Here is a 22,664-nt window from a genome sequence, read left to right on the forward strand (position 1 = left end):
CCATTTGAGTTCGCTCGAAAAAAGCTTCGCGTTCAACCAGCGTCGTCATTAGACGGAGGCGCGCATGAGTTTTTAGATGCAAAGCATCTCTTGCTCGGGGCTATGTCCGGCGTCCATCTGTTTTCCGCACCTATCCCCCTGCACTATAAATAAAAGAAATAGTTAGCGGCGCCCGGTTTTGATCCCACGACTCTCTGGCCGCAACGGGAGGTACGCGGCGCTCTTTCCGCTGCGCTACAAAACCGAGACAGAAGCAAGTGCTACGAACGCGCCTTATGTCCTTGACTCATTCAAACTACGTCAAGAAGCTACTGATACAACGAAGGCACGCGAAGCTGAACGTCAACGGAAACGACGAATTGAAAATTTTAGAGGAGGATGTTAGTGTATCTTGCTCAGGGGGATGTCCCGCGTCCGTGTCCCGTCCGCAGCGCCTCTGATGGTGATTGTGGCAGGATGCCCCTAGGGACTTGCCAACCAAAGAATCCATCACGAGATAGCTTCGCGTTCAACCACCGTCGTCATCTTCCCGTAGGGGAACCGCTGAAGAAGAAGGAGAAGAAGACAAAGCTGCGAAGGCGAGGACGTGTACGTTGCCCTCAGCCGGTGCACCAACGTCAACAACCTTTACCTCACCAACGCTGACCGAGACCACCGATTCTACCACAGAGACGACAACATCGACAAGAACATGATGGACGAGTTTCGGCGCCTCGAGCGCCACCGCCTACTCACCGTAACACAACAGTACTTGCGTGCCTTTGCCACCGGTGTGGACCCGCACGCGGAATTCCCTCTGGCGCTATTAAACACCAGATCACTCAACATAACGGCAACACGCCAGCTACGCGATAAGCGCGCATGCGCGTCTTCTCTCTCATCTCCTCCTCTCCACTCCATCTGCTCTATATAATAAACCAGGTCCGCGCGCCGCTTCCTCAGTTGCTGCTTTGGTTGAGACACGCTGCACCGTCCGATGGGCTGAATGGACGCCAACAATTCTGCTTTGCATCACGACATAGTTCCCTTCGGGGAGATGGTGTAATTTTTTGTCTAATTTTTTATGTCTATGCACCCCTCTCCAAATGCCAACTGCTTGCACCGTGTCAGAAGGGCGTAGTCGAATAGACCCCGGATTCATAACGTGAGGGACCCAGGTTGGATTCAGACCACGGGAAGCGTTTCTTTTCTTTCACTTTACCCACGACCGTGATCATCGTCAGATAAAGTTGGGTTTCCTGCAGTGCGTTTTCGGCGAGACATGCGCCATCAATGAGATTTAAAAAGCTTCGCTTTAAAAAAGATTTCTCTATGGCGTGAAGGCTATCATGATATCGCCGATAATGTAGCACTGCGCGGGCAGGCTGGGAACCCCGTGCGGGGAAGCAGTAACTGTCGACGAGGGGCGGCGCAGATTCGGCCATCGTCCACGGGACACCGTCCTGAAAAGAACGGGAGAACATTTTCGGCACCGTTTGGAACTGTAACGTCATAATAGCACTTGACAGGCATCGGTGACGTCACTTCGTAGCGCCAAGTTTGACGCTTCGAAAGAGTTGCCTTTGTGATGGCTTTTTTGCATGACCACAACGCGCTGCAAAGAAGTCTAGTTTGATTTCAAAAATAGAAAACATTTCTTGCACGCATTCAAACGATACTGAAATAAACTGCCCATGATTTCAACTTCTGTTGTGGTATTTCATTTAGTATGTTGGAACAGCATTTATTTCACAACACAACACAAACAAACAACGCAGCGGTGCCTTCAATAGCCTATATCCTTTCCGTTCTTAGTGTCTCAAGCTTTTAGAACATCATTAGTCATCCCCAGTAGCAGGCACCTTGTATTTTAACTTAGGGTTGAAACTTCTTGGAAAGTAAAAAGAAAAAACCGACTGTTGGCAACCAATAAAGAAAATAAATAGTAATAGTACCCCTCTTCTTTAATTAACTTAAAAAAAGGTAAAACTACTTAGTGAAGCACAACTTATCACTCTAAAAAAACTACACTCTCTCAAGCATGGCCTTACCATGTCTGTTCTCATACCTCAACGCCAGCGGGTTAATTCACAAACTTTGGATTTTTCCAGCTGAGACTTTCGCGCTTGCCTTTTCTTATCTAATTTGGTTAATCCCTCCATCAGACTGTATCTTTTTTCTGCCCTCCTCTCTCTTGGGCCTTTATTCCTGTTTCCCTTCCCTAACGGAGTAGCATGAAGGCGATTTTTTTTTGCCTGCTAAATACTCTGCTTTCTAACAAAGCGCTTCTTTCCCTTCGTTCTCTCAATATACCAGAGCTTTTTGAGGCCCTCTGTAGGAGCTTTGATTCGGTGTGCTTCATCACTTACGTCACGCCTCTTCGAGGAGGCTACAGTCACCATACCGCAAATGTAGTTGCTACTGAAGGGTATATACTATATACCATTCATTCATTCATTTATCGCCCTATTGACATCTAGTGCAGTACGATGGCCCGTCCTGATAGGGGAGCTAGGTTTCAGCCGAATACTACACCAGGGTGGCAAAACCCTGCCCTGGGGAGGGTGGGCTGCTTTTTTTTTTTTTTTTTTTTTTTTTTTCCCGTAAGGCCTTTCTATACTCGGGGACAATTTAAGAACGTCAACGGAAGTTGCTCCTGCGCCTCATCACCGCATCCGGCTGTTACTCCGCGCGGCGCAAAAAGTGCCTTACTTCGAGAATTTTGAAAGTGACGCAACTTGTTTCCGTGATTTCTCGCCCTTAATCTGCCTTTAAACTCGTGCAGCGTCGGAAAAAAAAATCTAGGTGTGGAAAAGAAGACGATGATATGCAATGAGTGCAATCTCGTATGAAAACGCGCACGCGTTGACATCCAGGTCCGGCGGGTCCTTAACTTGTACCCGAGTATATTGTATGGTTGCATATACCCCCAGCGGTCTAGCCGTATACACACAGCAATGGATACAGTATATATACCTGCAGCGCGTGGCCCATTTGCAGATTTTCGGAAGGAAAACTGTATCGACTTAGGAATGGGTCTACTGCATCGGCAAAAGCAATGGAGGGGAAACAAACTGTACAAAATTAGAACAACTTGTTGCGGAAAGTGAAGCATGACAACAGTTCGGTGGACACGCTCGTACGAGAAAGCTGGCAATCGGGAGCGCTGGTTCGGGCATGTTCGTGGAAACAAGAGCCCATCGTATTTACACCAGCTCCGTTAAAAAAACAATAAAGCGTAATTCTTCTGTTACTCGGCGCAGCGAAATCAAATTTTATCAAAACGAGTTGAGTAGAATCGAACATAAAGTGATGTGCGCAAGACGTGGAGCTCTGGAACTATTGAAGATTGGACGATGTGTTAAAACTTAAAAGCAGAGTGTCGAACTGTAACCGACCCGAACCGAAAGCCGGAACCGAACCGGTATTTTTGCCGGAAGTGAACCCGAACCCGAACCGTAATTTTTTGAGCACGCTGCACCCGAACCGGAACTGAACCTAAAAATAAAATAACGATTACCGGTTCACGACGAAGCGGTTCGACCGCCCTTTGATGATAATGCGCGGTTAATATCAATGGGGGCTTTTCTCTTTCATGTAGGTACTGCTTCGCAACCTATCACGCACTAATCGCCTTCAGAGCAGTCACAACGCCACACGCAAATCACAACACCACACGCAAATCGACCAGATTTAAGGGAAGTCCCCAAGGTATAGTAAGTTTCTGCGAGGGAAAATTTGGCATACACCTGGGCGAGGAAGAATCCTGGACCCAGACGAATTTTTCTTCAACTGCGAAGTTTCTGAGAAAGCTGTGCAGCTTTCATTTGTAACCTTTAGGCTGCATTGAGGTAGATGTCAAATTTTCTTCCGCACCACGCCGTACGTGGCCGCAACATCGGTAGGGGCATGCGCACCAATCTTGCAAAATATATATTGCTGCTGGTCTCGCATGCAGAGTGCAATGCTGAGCAAGACTCTTTCCGCATCCTGCAGGTGGTATGAAACACCGACTTTGCTTTGCCCTGACTTCGCGGCTACTATATAGGAGAAGTGAGGCCGAAGGGTCGCTTCACGGCGCCACGACGAGGCTTCACACCCTAAGCGTAACTTCTGGAAGCATTTCATAGTTTCCTTAAAAAGGTATCACATCTGTAAAGTGTAAATACTTGAGAAGTGTTACGCGCACGGCTGCCGCTTCAGTGGGTAAGCCGCTAGAAATCATGGATGCTCGATCACTACGTCCGGCGGCGGTTTTCCTGATGTAGACGAAAAACGAAAGCGTATGTGCCGATATACTAAGGTGGTCAAAATTTTTCTGCCTCCCTGGAAATACGGTGCGCCTCACAGCACAGGAATAGCTGCGGAGCATCAAACGCGCTAATATTTTTTCACAAATGTGTTTACCCGTGAAAAGAAAGAAGTTAATCCCTCGGTTTTGAATTATTCCGCGCAGATTCATACACGAATAATTCCTGCTCTCTTTAGCGACATTCAGCCACCGAAAAAGCGCAAAACCAACAGGCAGATTTTCCTCTAGACCGCACCTCATTTGCCCGACCTTTCACATAACCTAACTTCTCATCACTACGAAGGCGGCGAGCACCGTGGTGCGCAATATAATCGTTAGTTTCTCCACAACCGTTTACCCTTCAAGTTTGTACCAGTACTAAACTACATAAATTATGCAACATGTTTTGTTTGAAGGCCCGGGATAAAAAAACAACCTTTTATTCGACTTTTGAAATGTAAAAAAAACCCAAAATAACCTTTTTTAATTTTTCATTAATAGTTAAATGCCCCACTTTCCTGCAGTAGAGTGAATTTTTAAATATAACTATCCCTTCTACACAAAGTAAAGTTGGCGCAAGGAATGAGAAATGATGCATAAATTGCACACAAAAAATTGAACTGCAGAGCTTGTCTACAATCGGAAAACTGGACCCGACATTTTGGCAATTTTTTTAAAGCATGTAGTGTTTGAGTTTTTTTATTGCAAAGAATTTCTCGTACAAATAAAAAAATAAATACATTAACTCTTTAAAAATATGCAAAATCCTAACATGTTTATGTTTTTATAGTTTATGTTTTCCTGAGGTAAGAATTTCGAATTTTGCGCGATACGTCCAACACACCTGTGACCCCAGCCAGCCTTGGGATTTGTTTTTTAGGTGGGGAACTTTCTTGCAAACAAACTGCAGACGTATAACTTTTTTTGTGTAAAAGAATCTATACATAAATTTTTCGTCCAAACGAAAAAAAACTCGAGCATAACGTCCGGTCCCATTTTGTGAAAACAAGTCCAGGGACGGCAAGCGGCTGGGGGGCGAAAGTGGCTGGTGAATCGCCACTACTTCATCTGTTCTCTTTAATATCTGGACAAATTGTTTAAAGTTGTCTTTGAAATTGCGCCACTGTTATAGAGCAAAACACAGTGCTTGATTTTTTGTTCCTATTTCGTTTTTTATGGTCGCTTTGAACTACTAGGCATTTTTCGTTGATAATTGAACTCATCCCACCGGTTCGCAAACCGGTTCAAAGCTTCTGAACCGGTTAACGAACCGGTTCGGTACATGCTTTAGTCGAACCGGAACTGAACCGGAACGAAATGAATTCATCCGAACGTGAACCATAACCGAACCAGTATTATTTTCGGTTCGACAGACTGGTTAAAAGACGCTATAAATGCTTTTGTACCCTCACGCGAATTCTGTTTTAGTGATGTGAGCTTAAACGGTGTTAAATGACATTTAGGTCGAGCGGGGAGACGGTAGCGTTAGGCTGCTTTTAACAGGCATGTTTTAAATGTAATGTATTCCTATGGTATTTGTTACTGCGAATGACGACACGCTGGGGCTCCCTTCCGACAACATTCCGGCTGCGGGTATCTCGGACGCGCTTTGCTACACTTGCGTGCAGAATGTTCTTTTTATTCAAATGAGCCTGACTTCGGGCCCATCTTCGACGTTCCACTTTGTAAACCAACCGGAACCACTTCTCAGTAACCGCTTTGCAGACTAACAGCAAGAGTTGTTGCTCGACGAGAGTGTGCCGACACCTATCGGACTTTTTTTTATTTAAAACGAGAAGTCAAAGCCTTTTAAGTAGTCAGACGGCAACATCTAGCTCGCGTCTCAGTTTATAAACAAAAAAAAATGAAATACCTTACTAACGGGATAAACACTGCTCGGGCGCTTGAACATAGTGAAGCAGAATCACGAATTGCTTCTTTCAAATTTATTCGTTTAAATTTCGTTCAAAATTTGTTGCAAATTTCCGTCAATGATATTATATGTATACAAGAATCACCCGAACGTGTTATTTCTGCAGATGATACAAGCGTTTTCTTTTCTTCCTTGGATATAACTGAACTGGAATCGAAGGTTAATGAATACATAAAGCATTTGTCTGAGTGGTTATTGCAAAATAAGCTGGAGTTAAACGTAAAAAAGACAACCTATGTAGTATTTTGACCACGTATAACAAGAACATGCAAAAGGATCTCCTGATGGAGTTTAAAGGTTGCGCAATTGCGCAAGTTAAGGAACAAAAATTCTTGGGCGTCAAGTTTCCAGAAAATCTCACGTGGACTAAACACATCACTCAATTATACAGCGAACTGTCTAAACGCGTCGGTGCAATATTTAAAATTGCCCACTTGATACCGCTCCGGCAGAAGCAACAGTTATACAATACACTTTTCTACTCAAAACTCTGCTATGGCGCAGTGGTGTGAGGCACAACAACGACAACAAACTACGCTACTCTTCTACAAAAACGACAGGTTTGCATTTACTGCAGTTACCGTGGTCGCCACGCGGATCTTTGAACGGCTCCGTTGTTTGAGGGATTTGCTATGTTTCGAGCTGATAGGATATATTATTTGAAGCTGTTGTGCACCATAAATAAAGGTAAAATGCAAAACACAATAACGGGCACTATTTCCCACTTTCTCTCAGGCGCAACACCCGACACCGGCCAAAAATAAGGACAAATTACGGAAAACGAAGTTTGTGATCTCAGTCACCAGAAATATTAAACAAAATTGTTTAATAAACAGAAAAAGTTTCAACTTTCTGAAAAATCACTTAAGAAGCAGGTTAAATAACTATTGCTAACTGACAATGTGTGGTTTCCTCAATAGCTGAGACTTTTTGGTGTGTTTGTTTTCTTACTGTTTAAAACTCCCTGTAGAACATTTTTCCTGTGCTTTTTATTACCGCGCATTGATAAGTAGAAGACATGCTGCCCCTGGCTCTGTATGTAAAAAGGTGTTTTTCCAGATGCCGTCTTTTTTTCATGTTTCCGTTCTTTTTCTTGCAGTTAGTATTTGAGCGCGTTTTCATTTTCTGTGTCGAACTGTGTATAAGTGTGTGTAACGTACGTATAGCTAGACAAATGTTCATTTTTATTTATTTTTTGATGACTCAAAGTGCTGTAAAGCTTTGTGCTGTACATATTTGTTGTTTTTTGTGCTTACCTCATTTCTTATACTCTCACTCGGGTTGCTGTATTATATTTTCTTGTTCCAGCATTTGAAGTAGTGATTGCATCTGTTCGATTGTATACATAGACAGGTGTACTGTTATATACGGTCTGTGAATTATTTGCTGACGTTGAAATGCTGTTGACATAGTGTGTAGGGGGTTTGAAGACCTCCGTCCGTCTTTGTGCCTTTGTGCCCCAGTCTCCTCTCGCTCACACGAACACACGAAAAATAAAATATATATATATTTTTTCAACTCAATTCAAATGGTTTTAAACGATGGAAGCTGATATATTTTGGTATATTCTGCACTCCCCTTGTATACACTACAGAGGCTGTGTATACAGGGACCAAAAACTGGAGGGTCAGGTAATGACGGTGTATTTTATTTTTCGCGAAACGTACCTGAGCCCCATAGTTAAATGATCGCACAAACACACACAAAGAAGGCTTCATTTGCTTTGAATGCATGCCGCACGTGGAATTTGTAGTAATCTAATAGCTCTTCCTGCTTGGCGGGTGAAAAATACTAAAGATAAGAGTTCAAGTTCTCATACTCCTTTTTTTTTAATTTCTGGCAGACCCATTTTTTGCGGTAATAATATAGAAAAAATAGCCTTATTTTGAACAAGGTGCGAAAGAGATTTCTAATTTGATGAAATGGCATTGAATCCTTACATTGAAAGTACGCTGTCGCATGTACAGAAAACAATCTTCGGCATTCTATGCAGCTAGAATACACATACTAATACAATACGCTACATGGAGTCTGCTCCCGTCCTATCTCTTTTCACTGTGTCATCCTTTACGCGCAGATTTCTCCTAAGAATGCGATACCCACTAGCCCAACATGATACCGTACACTGTTAGTAATACTACAAAGGGTTACTTCCCTTGAGACGGGCTGATTTAACCATTTCTCACGGCAGTTACTTTCAGTGTAAAGTTATTTACACCCTTGTAGTCTATAGCTAGCCCCCCTTACAGCCTACTATAAAACAAAAAACGCCCTTTGCAAAGGTGTAATTAACGATAAACACTTTTGATAAGGAAGTATTCCTGTGTATTCGCCAGGGTGTAAGGGTGTTAAAAACGCAAAATACCCTCAAGGGTGTTTTTGTTTTTTTCTGCTAGCGTCTTAGGGTGTTAGTTATAGACAGTGTAAATTTCTGTGCAGCACAAGACAGTGACAATACATATATGTAGGGTGGTTCGTTTTCGGGTTTTATATATTTTTTTTTAAATCGGGGGGTTAAAATCGGGTGCTATTTTTCTAACTGATAATCGGGAAGAAGTCGGGCTTTTTTTGCAAAACCATTCCGAAATGCGGGTTTTTCGGGGTTAAATCTGCGGATGTACTGAGTAATACACAGTTTCTTTAGAGAGTATCACGTTCCCCTTAACTCTAACGCGTTGAATTTGGTGTTTATTTCAAGCTGTAAATCAGGGGGACATCAGTATTTTTTTTTATAAAAGGCTGTCCGAAATTGAGCATTTGTTTGGAAATGCATCAGTAATGGTGACAATAAAGAAGATTGATAACTTCGAAGAAATGAATCATTTTGTTCACAAAAAAAAAAAAAAAAAAACTGCTCACGATTTTTCACTCATCCTTGTTCACAAACATTATCATCTGCTTGCGCAACATGTCGGTCTTCGTTCGAGGCCTGTCTGACCGCTGAACGTATCTCAAGTGGGAAAAAGTTCCCTAGTCAACACAGCTTTCATTAGCTGCACACAAAAATGTCTGCGCAGAATTTGCCAAGCTGAGGCAAAGCGAGCGGTAAAGTAATGCAATACTCAATGAGTTCGGAAGCTGTTTTGGGGGCTTGCTTCCAGCAAGTATACTGGTTGAGAACGGCGACCGGTCAGCGCACGATTGTGCAAATCGCTGCTTTGGGAAGGTACATTCCTGAAACATGTTGGGAGTGTGGGGAGAAATCCGGTTCAACCCGATTCTCCTGAAAAATGTTCGGAGTGTAAGAATAGGGTAAAATCAGGTTTTACCCGAAAACGAACAACCCTACATTATGCCGCGTCTCTTGACTAACCCTCACATGGAAGTGTTTAACGTTTCCTGAAGTGTTTGACGTTTCGTTTATGGTCCTTTTCACCCCACCGCAGGATCCCCGTCCGGTGCCGAGATCAGACCAGCAGCGCAGCCGAGTCGTGGCCGGGAGGAAGATGTGAGGCCGAGCTCCGTGCCGGGCGCCGCCTCGAAGGCGTTCGTGCCCGCCGCCGCAATGGTTCTTCGCGCGGGCGCGATCCTGGCCCTGGCCCTCGCTGGGCTTCCCCCTGCACTGGCCCTGGGCACATGGATGTGAGTGCACACGAGAATGTCTTTACCGCGTTCGTACGTCCAGTGCTTTTCTTTCATACATACATACAGCACACCCTCGTTATAACGACGTCCTCGGTACAGGGAACTGGCTTCGTTATAAGCGATACTTCGTTTAACACTTCGAATAAAGCGCTATCGCTTTATTCGAAGGGTTTCACGGTGCCCGCTACACAGGGTAACAAAGCGAGGCTTAAAATAAAGCGATTTCGTTATGACGAGTGTTAGCTGCCCTTCGCTAAGTGACGTCACAAAAAAAGGGGCCCTGGCGTCGGCAGGCACCTTTACTATGCCCTGATGTCCAGTTCCCAATGCCTCCGGCTTCGTAATAGTCCGTGATATGATACGTGAGCATCGGTGGATGTAACGCGGAGGTAATTTAAAAGGAATTCCCTCTCTCTCGCCCCCCGTTTCCCAAACGCTAGCTCGATTTCTCGCACCAACTCTCGAAACTATCGGAGTTCCATCAGGAGTGGAATGAATGGAGGTCACCTGGGCGGTGTACAAATGTCTTTCTCGTTCTACTCTTCCTAGCTTCTTCTGGAAGCGGAATAAAAGAAGAGTTTAAATTTCGGTTCATGTACCAAAAAAAAAAAAAAACGCCGTGTTTATGAGGCCTCCTGTGGAAGAAGGTTAATTTAAAACACCTGGGGATAAAACACGGGATCCGAGATCCCGTAGGCACGGGTGATTTACTATGGCGCTTTCAGGAGAAAACAACCGCTGCGGCCAGGATCGAACCCACGTCCTCGCACTCTGTAGCAGAAATTTGGATGAAATAGAACTCTCTCACCGATTACCTGCAAACAGAGGCGGGTTAAAATCCCTCAAGCACGCTGGCACACCGACATGCTATGCTGCTGTGCAAAGAAGGTTTAACTGGCCTGCTTGTCCAGGCACATCTGCAAGCCCATAAGGGGGGAGAAGGTAGTGACCCCTGGTATATACTGCGGTCACTGTGAAATTAAAATCTTGGTTTCATGCACTGAACCCTCCCTATAGTGCGGATTGATTTAGACCGCGAGGGTATCTTTGGCACTTGTGATCAAATCTCGTACTCACAAAACTTCGTAATTCGAATCCATCGGCGGAACACCACCGCGGATGGGGTCGAACTCTAGTCTTCGAACTCATCAGCACGACCTTTTAAAATTCATTTTCTGACTGCAGGGCCGATTCAGCCCGATGCATCGACCGATGCATGACCAATGTACTACTGATGCATGACTGATGCATTGACCGACGTATGACCGAACCTGATGCATCGACTCATACACCGACCGATGTACAGCCGATGCACTGACCGATATTTCAACCGATGTATCTATCGACGAATGAGCGATGCACGTTCGATGAACAGCCGATGCACGGCTGATACAGCCAGTTATCTTGTTGGAGTACTAAATGGAGTAGCCTGCCGTAAGAAACGTATTACGGCTCGAAGCTTTAGTGCGGTTTCTCTTACAGTTCATGCGGTCAGCTGGCTGCCACCCTTCTAGGATATGTTCCAAGTATGCCGCTTTTGCCTCACGAAAAAGGAAACGTTATTGACAATTTTGGTACGCAATTTACTGGCCACACGCAACTTTAAATTCGCGAGCGAGGATGAACTGTACATTATAACTGCGCACTAGCACAGAACGTTCATGAGAGAAAAAGTTATCCGGTCGTACCCATGGGCTGTACTGTTGAGACAAGGTATAGACAATTACATTTCAAGAGATCCTAACTAAAACTACAGAAGTGAGGAATTTGGTTTTTCATTGCAATAACAATACATAAAATTAACCGTTTGGTGAAGGCCCGTACTTGCAACTTCCAAATAAAAATTAGCACATATTTAACAAATCTGCTCACTGAAAGTCAAAGAAGAGGCGTCGTAAAAAAATTCAAATAAACGTTCAAAAATGTCATCTCAACTGGAGGCACGTAAAGAAATTCGGGACAGAAACTTTTCCATATATCTTGTGTGGAGAACCGGTATAGTTGCAAGTAAGAGCAGATACGAAACGCAAAAGCGGCCGTCGTACCACGGGGACAGGTAGTTGCGTGGCGACAGTAGTTGCGTGCCGCCGACCGCGAACCTTCCCGCGGCACCGGAGGCACGCCACCGGGAGCTGTCATCACCAATGTCATCATGAGTGCCGCGGCGTTCTTCGGATGATGCATGGCTGCCCGCAGCCAAAAACGTGCGCGGAAAACGAGAATACGCGCGGGGCAGCCATCATCGACGGAGCCTCTCGGTCGCGGCATCGGCACCGGGGCCACTACTTTACACGCTCGAAGGAAGTCGAAAGGGAGCGTTCGTTTGATGTCTCCGGCCCGAAAACAGGAGGGGAGAGATTCCGACACGACCTTGCATGTAAGCGCTGCTTCGCGCCGCGGAGAGACGTTGGGCCATGGTAGGCCTGCTGGCCGTCGCCGCCGCGGGGGCCGTTTCAGAAGCCGAAAAATGTGCGCGGCTACTGCACCCTCCTCGCCCTTCTGGCGCGAGGAGAAGAACGAGCCACGCGGCGGGCACCGACTACTGCAGGCAGTACAGAAAGCAGACACAAGAGAGGCGGCTGCCGCCGAGAAGAGAAGGTTTCGTCGCCGCCGGTGCGAAGAAGGCACCTGAACCCACGCCACCTGGCAAGCAAGGCCTGGTTGGCTTCTTCCTCACCCATGTCTTGGTGGTCGAGCTGTTGCTGACATCCAGCTCCAGCTGATCACACCTTGTTGCTCTTTGGCATCGCCTTGTTCAAGCGGACATTTTGGGGATCACGACAACTTTGAATTTCCCGCCGCGTACTCGCGCTCGGTTGCCTGGGCTGTGTTGTCTGGACGGTCACCGGAGGGAGGGCCACAAAGCGAAGGTGCCCGGAACGGTCGAAAGGGAGAGGACCTCCACACTGCCCCTTGTTCCCCGCGGCCGCATACAGGATTCCACTCGCCCGGCCGAAGAAAGAGACTTCCGCGGCCATTTTTCCTGGGCCACTTTTTTGCTCCCTTATCGTTTTGGAGCCAGAAGGCCGTAGATCATGCATGGAGGCCTGCAGACCACGTGCCTCTGAACGGGGCCGATCGCCAACTCGGCCGACGACGAGACTGGACCGCTTGTAGCCATTCGGACGGCTGCAGCCCTTGGGCGCAGTTTACGAGCCACAGCAAGAAACGGCGGGCGCCTATAATATCCTTACGCGCGACACACTTACAACCGGATGACTTCCTGAGCAGTCACACCAGAGGGTGCCCGACCTCGGTGTACACAAAGGTCCAGTTTAGCACATCTGTATAGCCGCTCGATGGGGGCTCCGGCCTGGCTTCTCGGAGAAGGATTCTTGCAGAGCGTAGCATATGGCGGCAGGCTGTAAAGCGGTCTACGCCGTCGTGCCCCGGATATAGCCCAGAATGTATACGGGGGCAGGAGACCCGCACGCTAGCACTCTGGGAGCCTTTTCTCGTGCGCTACGCGGATTCCCTGCTTCGCTTGGCTCCGCGAAAATAAACGCCAGCGAAATCCACATGCCTGGCACTCGTAAAACATCATTCCGATTGGCCTTCCGGCAGTAATTTTATCACTCGAGGCGCCGGCACTTTGGTGTTGACTGCATAGGCAGGGCCTTTAGTAAGGTTATCTCTCTTGTAAGTCGTCAGCCGTACGCGCAGTCTTTCTGGATATGGCAGAACTATGCTGGAGAGTTATTCATGCAGATCCTGCAACGCATTTTCGCTTAGGTGGAAATCAAGCTGAGAGAGAGAGAGAGAGAGAGAGAGAGAGAGAGAGAGAGAGAGAGAGAGAGAGAGAGAGAGAGAGAGAGAGAGAGAGAGACTAATTTTGGAGCCCGTGTCCAAAGGACTGCTCGGCTTCTTGGTGGTGTTAGAGGGACTTGTCTAGTCCTGGCGTGTTTTTAATGGGATCTACTAACGTGGTCCACTAGAGCTCTTCAAACTCCTTAGGGGGTGTGACCCATGGCTCCAGCTAGAAGGGCACTTTGTGGCAGGCACAGGCTTGTAGGAAGAACCACATTTTCGCCGTAATATCCCACAAGACGCCAACTCTTAGCTTGAAACATATAAATCAAGCTAAGATTTTTGCGTCAGTGGGATGTGATGCTGATATGATTCTGGAGGTTCTAGATGTAAGGCAGCGAACAGTTCGAAATCCGCGGGGCGCAACTTCGACGTTGACTTGCACAAGAAGTCCTTAGGCATTACAGGAAGCATTATTGAAGCGTTAGAACTCGAATTTAAAGCTTGCTGCATGTGAACTATTCCCTTTATAAAACGGCTGTACAGTGCCCCGAACGAAGACACCCCTTCATGTGCGAAATTCAGGAGTATAACTGATGGATACACTTAATGTGTTTCATGGGTGGCGTGGCAACAACAGCGTCTCAAAATCCTCAGGCGTATGTCTTGTTCTGAAATATCCCGAACCCGATCAAGACACGAGGTCCTCAAATCTAGAGACTGATGTGTCAGTAGTTTTACCACCATGATTTTCCGCTTAGCGAAGATAAAAAATTTCCCAAGTTGCTACAAAAGCATGGCAAGCAACCACGCTGCAAATAGCAGATGAGTAAAGTGTACAGTCCTTATACTGTCCTATTCACTTCCTGTTGGCAGAATCAGAATTCAGAATTTGCTTTATTTCCAGCATATGCGTATAGTACGTTGCACGATATTTGTTTCCCTTGCTTACGTCAGCTTCCAGAGTTATTGAAGTCTTTAAAATCCTTCATAATACCACGCCTGTTGTTGCTATAGCAGGGTTCATTGTGTTTACTTTTAAATCAAACCAAGATGTTTTGCCCGCTTTAGTCCCTTCATCCAAAGTCGCTTCCGTGGCATGTGTTTCGCCCTCTCGTCGCGTGAGACCAAACGGGCACAGCCCCAAAAGCATGTCCGTTAAAGACTCGACCACACGGGCGAAGAATCATGGCCTCATGCAAAATTTAGCAGGCTGCCACAAAAACATAGGCATACACGTGTCCCCTCAGCCGAGTAAACGTGCACCCATGTAGCCGGGGGCACAAACGCCTCTTTTCTCGGTAAAGAAACACGTCGCACGCACGCAGACACACACACACGCACGCAACGGTTGCCGGGCATGCGAGAGAACGTGGCCGGGCAGGACGGGGCGTGATGACAAACGACGGGTGCGGGCAGGTGGCATGTTGCACGCCACCGGTGCAGAAAGAGGGCGACGAACATTAGGGCACCCTGCGGCACGCCAATCGATGCCTCTCCTGGGAGGCGGCTCGCGCGAGCACGCACGCACGCGATACCGAGAGCCTGTGAAAGAAAGGCGACGGGGGACCACGACTCGGCCCGCGCGGCGGCCCTCCACAACGCTGCTCCGGAGGGGTCATCAGTCCGGCGAGGATTTGGTGGGGGTCAAGGATCACGCGCGATGCATGCACGACGGGCTCGCTCGAAAGACGACCTCTTCTCTACGCGTGAGCGCTTGGCACCACGTCCCGTGATACCCTCCATACCCGCGCCTTTGTTTTTTTCCTGCCTTGCTGAAATCCTTCCTTATTCCCACGCGTCGTGTGCGCCGTGTGTAGAGAGAGCAGTCCGCGGCCTAGAACTTAGTCATTACTCGTGTGTGTAAGGTTAAAAAAAGAACCGGCCTTTGTGGCTGTGCTGTAAACCCCGACTGTTCACCCTGCCGGGGTCAGTAGTGCAGTTCGAAGGAGGGGGGGTGGTGGGATGTTAGAGGATCTTTGCGGTTTCCCAGCATTTTTGTTTTCTATAGGCGCCCTTCGATCTCGTTTGCCCTAGTAAAGCATTGGATCAGTCATTTTGGACTTATGCGTGCTTCTGCGTAGCACGAATGGGGGTTGAATGTCGGGATATGGCATCTCGCGACTACCCCTTCTCTCATTTACTTGTGACGCTTACTTTGCGTTTCGTGGCAGCGGCGCGTCAACAACGCAGGTTCAGTCAGGCGATGATTGATGATCTTGATTTGTCACGACTCATGCCCGGCATTTAAAGAGGGAAGATTTAAAAATAGTTGTAATCAACGTCAATGCTTCTCTTTCATTCAACATTGTATTTCTTCACCTCTTCTCTCTTCTACGTTATGAACACAGATTGAAATATCCTTTCAGAGCCTCAGTCACATACGTCAAATGTTGTTCGCGTGAGCCTTCGCAGGCTTTGCGTGACTCGCCTTATGCAATACGTACACCTTGCAGCGGAAGAAATGGCACGGTGTATACGGGGAAGAAGTAAACCAGAGGTAAAATCCATGCAAAAAATTCCGGGCCATTTCCAGTAACGTGAAACCTGGGGAAGGGCGAAGCATGCAAGGTATAAGTATATTCTGGGCGCCTTGGCGTATTTCGCCAACGGAAATGAAACCGCTGGAGGGTAGAGGTACACAGCTTTGCTGTAAAAGTCTCTTGTCTTTGAAGCACGAAGCCATCTACCGCAAGGCGTAAACGACTATCCCGGTGTTTTTTTAATACTCGTTACGAAGCGCTCCAGGGCGAGGCGTAAACGAGTTTCCCGGTGTTTTTTTTAGTACGCGTTACGTTCTAGCGTGAGGCGTAAGCGAGTTTCCCAATGTTTAAGTACCGTGACTACATGAGACGATGATTACGACGACGACAGGAGACGCCAACAGCCCCAGCCCCTAAGGGGTTGCGCCCCTAATAGCGGTTGTGGCACACAGGCTCCCATCCGTTTTGGACAAAAGTCTGTCGATCAAAGTATGTTTGGCTATGCTTAAATTTTTACGCCTTAGTTTGAAGCATGCAGAAACAATCATTCTTTCCCAGCGGTCTGCAGAGAAGCAGTTCACGCCCTAAAAACGTGGATGCCCGCGGAGATAGTAACGTGCGAGGCAACGTTACTGGAATAAAGTGCTTGCGAGGTGCGCCATGTCAGTTAGCGAATGGACGTTTGAGGACAGCCAACTGTATTACATATGGTCGGGACTGTTCGTTGTCTTAATGAACGCGCTTATAGGAAACGAAGGGAGGAGTTTTGCAGACACTATCACATCTGCCAGGAACTAGGCGATACGGACATACCTTGCCGATCAGCTGTAACTTCAGCCATAGGTTTCCGAAGGATATAAAGCCTCATTTAAGGACCATCTTAGACATCATCCTTGTATCCCTGAAAGCTTCATTGGACCTGCATATATTACCAGCTAGGCAGCAGCACAGTACAGCCTCTTTAATATTTATTGATAAGTGGAGCTGCGCGGCTCCGGGCTACAGAAAATATAACAGCACCGGTCAAGGCAGCTGCGGGGATGATTTATAAACTAGAATATATATAAGTTTATATATACAGTGCGACATGCGTCGCAATGAAGAAGTAGGAGGTAAATCCAATAGTAGAACCTCGTTACAACGAAGTAGTATCGGGACAGTAATTTAGTTCGTTATATACGATATTTGTTGTAACAGTAGAGCTAAAAATCGCTCCAAACCAATCGCTAATCTGGTTCCAGCAAAAATCCTTGATAAAAGAACGAATTATTTTAATCTTCGAACCTACTATAAACATCATCATTATCATCGTCATTATCACAAGCCTAACTACGCCCTCTGCAGAGCAAGGGCCTCTCCCATTAATCTCCAATTACCCCGGTCCTGCGCTAACTGCGACCAATTTATCCCTGCAAACTTCTTGACTCATCTGCCCATCTAACTTTCTCCCGCCCTCTGCCACGCTTGCCTTCTCTAGGGATCCACTCTGTTACCCTTAGTGACCAAGGGATATCTTGCCTTTGCATTACATGCACCGCCGACGTCCATTTCTTCTTCTTAATTTTTACTAATATGTACTTCACACGCGTTTGTTCCCTGACCCACTCCGCTCTCTTCTTGTCCCTTAATGTTACACCTATCATCTTCCGCACCATTGCCCGCTGAGTCGCTCTCAATTTAAGTGGAACTCTCTTAGTGAGCCTCCAAGTTTCTGCCCCGTAGGTGAGTACCGGCAAGATGCAGCTGTCATGCACTTTCTTCTTCAGGGACAATGGTAGGCTGCCATTCATTATCTGTGAATGTCTGCCGTATGCACTCCACCCCATTCTTATCCTTCGAACTATCTCTGCCTCATGGTTGGGATCCGGGGTCCCAACTTGGCCTAAGTAGACATATTCACTTACCGCTTCCTCTGCCTCACCACCTATCTCAAACCGCTGTGCTGCCCCGAAGTTATTGATCATTACTTTGGTTTTCTGCGTATTAATTTTCAGGCCAACGGTTCTACACTGTTTGACCAGTGCGGAAAGCATGCTTTTCAATTCGTCCCCCGAGTTACTTAGCAAGGCAACGTCATCAGCAAATCTGAGGTTACTGAGGTATTCTCCATTAACCCTTACTCCCACCTGTTCCCAATCCAACGTTCTGAATTCTTCTTGTAAACATGCTGTGAATAACATTGGAGTGATTGTGTCTCCTTGTCTGACGCTCTTCCTTATAGGTATTTTACTGCTCTCCTTATGGAGGGCGATGGTAGCTGTGAACCTATTGTATATATCCTCTAGTATTCTTACATAATGCTCATCTACCCCCTGGTTCCGTAATGCCTGAATGACTGCTTAGGTTTCGACCGAGTCAAATGCTTTCTCATATTCTATGAAGGCTATATATAGGTGTTCCGTATACTCAGCTCACTTCTCTATCACCTGAATGATCGTGTGAATATGGTCCATTGTTGAATAACCTTTACGGAACCCTGCTTGTTCTTTAGGTTGACTGAAATCTAAGGTTGCAGAAACTCTGTTAGCGATTACCTTGGTAAGTACCTTGTAGACGACTGACAGTAAGCTGATCGACCTGTAATTTTTCAAGTCCTTCAGGTCACCTTTCTTATATCTTTCACCTTGTGGCGTTTCACGCTCAATGAACCAGAACATGAAACGGGAAATTACGACAGAACAAAGTTCATTTGAAAAAAAAAGGCCTGCGTTCCTATTTTTTTGAGAAAGGATGTGATCTTTGTCATCTGGCTATTCACAGCACTGAGCAGGATGAAGGGTTCCACAGTGTCCACGAACAAAGGGGAATTTTATACATCTGCAGTTTCGGACGCCGGGAGTTTTTCCAAGTAGCTCCTCAGCCTACTGGTCAAATATTTCTGCGTTATATCCGACAGTGCGGGGCTCTCACGGTTTCACTTTAGTTATGAAAGAATAAGTGTCACTGAAATGAAGCGTGACCAACCAAAGTTCGTGTTTAGTTCGTTATAGCCGATAATTCTATATAACAGTGTTCGTTATAACGAGGTTTAACTGTATATCAATTGTGCTAATGTTAGACACACATCAACGAAGTCCGGGCACACTGGTATCCGTGCTGTATAACCCCCCATGAACGAAGGTACAGCAATAACAAATTAAAGGCAGTCGCAACGAATAAACCGGCAGAGGTTCGAATTGAATTTGCACTTTCGGCATGCTGCGTGAAAAGGACAAAAAACACTGATGATCTCAGCGGGATCGAGCAGGCAGAGCAGGAGTTCAAGTTCAAGTGTGCGCGATTTCATGTTGACAGCGCGCAATAAATCAATATCGGAACCTAGAACTCGTCAAATAGGAACGTTGAGCGAATTGCAGCATCATTGGCGAATGGCAAACAGTGCGATTCTTAAAGCCACCAGGAACAGGCCAGCTCTCACGAGGCATTCGGGGTACACGCAACCACTCTGAGTGGCAGCGCGCCGGCGACCATAAATAACGGGCGAGCAATCTGTTTTTGCGCGCCTTTCCCCGTTCCGCCTTACGCAAGGCTCGTCGTGAGCGGTACGTTCCCGTCTCAGGAACCGTCGCCCCCGGGGTTCAAGTCATAACTTTCTCATCCGACAGCGTCGGTGATTACAATTAGAGCCCCAGCACGGCAGCAGCATTTGCTGACACCAAGGCGAGGTGCAGAGGCAACAACGGTGCTGGCAGCTTGCTCCGTATGCACCTAAAGGAACCGCATCCGTAGCAGACGACCGGCAGTCCTGGTAGCCCTTGCCGAAGCGAGGCAGCGGCTCGGCCCGGCCTGGCTTGCTTTGGCTTGCGAGACTCGCCGCTCGGTGCACGAGCACGCAAAGTTCGTCGCTCGCGAAACGGGCGCGCGCTCGCTCTCCCCTGCCCGACGGCCCTTTTTTGATTTACGACGCGAAGCAGCAGTGTTTGTTTCTTCCCGGAGGGGCAGGAGCGGCCATTTAGAAGGACCTGCCACGGGGCTCCTGCACCTTCGGCGACGGCATTCCGCAGTGCAGCGCCATTCAGCCTGTAGCACTGCGTCGCAGCAGACGACACGAGAAAAAAAATAGCAGATTGCACTTGAAGAAGGCGAGAAAGGGGCAGGTGGCGGTCATAACAGTCGCCTAGGTTTCAGCTTTCAGGCTGTAAAGTACAGCTCCATTTCTGTGTACCTTTTTCTTGCGTTTCGGTATTATTTGCACATCATTCGCCCCGTGGACGGCACATACATTGTCGGGCAGTGTTGTCTACCTCATTATATAGTATCACCGGCGAAGCACGGCGCAAATTCAGTATATCTGTACGGACATTAAGTGTTTCTGCAGAAGGCCGACTAGCATTCATTCCGGGCCGCGCAATGCGTGACGGTGCTCCGTTTGTTTGAGGAAACGGAAAGCGGGGATGTATAAATCGGAGTGGGGTCGACGACCCGTACGCACGGGATGTCGACATACGCAATCTTCGCTGTTTGGAATGGTGAAAAATTCCTGCTCGATGGCTTCGCGCAGTTCGTGAAGCTAGTGATAGTTGGTAGGATATACGTTGGGATATACTGTTTGAGACATGGACGAGTTCCTTTCGAAGTGATCGTACGTTTCATCAGGGACGAACCGGAATTAACTCTACTGTAGTCATAGAAATAATTCTGATCGCACCCACCTAATCGTACCGCCACGCAAGCCGGCGTTTGTCTATATATACTCTATCGTATAGTCTGTCGTATACTTTATATATCCATCGTATACTCTATCATACTCTATTGTTTAGCGCCAGCAAGCTGTGATATGAGCTGAATGATCCTGCCTTGTCGCATGGATACCGAAACGCATTTGGCAAGCGCCTGTATGGAAACAGCGACATGACTTGTCCAGAGTTCGTATACGTGCCGGCTAACACAGCACACTTTTTGTATTTTATTTTAAAATAGCATTTCCAGTTTGTTTCACGGAAAAAATATATTTTAATAAGTCACGTTAACACGGTTATTTCACCAACGGCTTTTGGCAGCTTATATCGCGCTCATCCGTACAGTTCTCGCCAAATCTTAGATGCGACTGCATCTCATTCACTCGCCTTGTCCCTCCATACGGCGTTGTCCGTCCACACCCCTCCCCTACACTATCAAAAAAAAAAAAAGCAATAGTTAGCGGCGCCCACTTTCGACCCCACGACCCTGTGGGCGGAACGCGAGGTATATGGTGCTCTTCCCACTGCGCCACAAAGCCGAGACAGAATCGAATGTTACGAACGTGCCTTATATCCTTGACTCATTCAAACTACGTCAAGAAGCTTCTGATACAACGCATGATGGGGCAATGATTAACACTTGCAATAAAAGAAAAGAAGCTCCCACTTACAGCAACAATGATGGAGTAAAGGTCGTTGCGACAGCGAAGCCCCAAGCATACCACTTAGAGAGATTGACCAAGATTGGCCAAGAAAACATAATAATAATCATAAAACATAATAATCATACGCGTTCCGACACGTTTCACGCGATTTCAGGATCAATCCAACGAAAACACCAAGTGAACCCCACGATGCGTCGCATCTACACAGGGTTCCCCTCGCGGGGAGGTGGGCGGAATTTTTTCTTACGGAAACCACTGAACTAATTCTGAGTCTAAAGTTGAAACAAGTCCCGAGGAGATAATCATAGACGCTGATTTTATTTTTTTATGTCTTCCTCGCGGTATGTAGTCGTCTAGTCCACTTCGTGCGCATACCATCACATGGGCCGCCTTATTTCACCTGCTCTACTTTTCAAGAATTTAAATTTAGAGTATTGCGTTTGGAAGCTCTCGATCAAGTTTGTGAGGCAAGCCGTACAGGATATAGCCGACCGGAAGTTTAATTTATACTGCTTTAGATTGATTAACGTACGCTGAATTTCACAACCGAGCGGCCGTGTTCACTTTGTGCCTAAATTAAAGTAGTAAATGCCTAAATAAAAGTAGTAAGGTGACTCCGATAACTATTCAAAACTTTCGAGACCGCATAGCGAAATCTGAACCGTCTGTGTAACAGCACTAGGCTTTAGCCAACGCACCACGACGGCGAGTACCATATTTTCGCGCGTTTAACTCGCCCCTGCATATAACCCGCACCGCCCCTTTCCGTCGACGAATAAAAAAAAAATATATCCCCCCGTATTGCCCGCATATCTTATACATAAAAGGATGGACAAAAGCTACTACTCAAGCAACATTACACATTTCATTATGCAAAAGAACTTACCTAGCTGGCTACGTAACGGAATGACTAGTATATTGTATAGTTAGTATATTGGTAAGCTGAGTGTGCAAAATAAGCACTGTCAATGGGATAACAGAGGCTTAGTCGCTATTACTGCTGTAGGGGGCAACACAGCCCAACGCACATTGCGGTGAAGCTGAACCAAAGGAAATGCCTCGCATATAATCAGCAGCTTTACTTCACCCTGCCATTTTCGCATGTTTGGGGCGGGTTATGCGCATGAAAATACGGTAGTTCTAGTATTGAACGTCGACCATCTAGTTGAATGGTTTAATATTCCGGCCTATGTATAGACTCGCTGTTATTTGCAACCTCTTGCTCCGTTCCAGCTTCCTATAGCGTGTACTGCTGACAAAAAGAACTTTATACAAATTGAGGCTACGTAAGGAGTTTTTTTT

At 46.7% G+C, this 22,664-nt stretch overlaps 1 protein-coding gene across 3 annotated transcripts in view; it reads left to right on the forward strand.

The window, feature by feature from the left end:
- Positions 1–22,664, forward strand: part of LOC144152971 (protein Wnt-5b-like) — a 571,698-nt gene that overhangs the window by 481,967 nt on the left and 67,067 nt on the right. For all 3 annotated transcript variants that reach the window (XM_077684575.1, XM_077684576.1, XM_077684574.1), the window contains one exon: positions 9,590–9,785. In XM_077684575.1, the coding sequence (XP_077540701.1) occupies positions 9,709–9,785 (77 nt within the window). In that variant the 5' untranslated portion in view covers positions 9,590–9,708. The remainder of the gene's footprint in view (positions 1–9,589; positions 9,786–22,664) is intronic.

Source organism: Haemaphysalis longicornis, unplaced genomic scaffold, assembly GCF_048455015.1.
Source record: "Haemaphysalis longicornis isolate Haplotype H1 unplaced genomic scaffold, Haemaphysalis longicornis Haplotype H1 scaffold_9, whole genome shotgun sequence".
Classification (NCBI taxonomy): Eukaryota; Metazoa; Arthropoda; class Arachnida; order Ixodida; family Ixodidae; genus Haemaphysalis; species Haemaphysalis longicornis.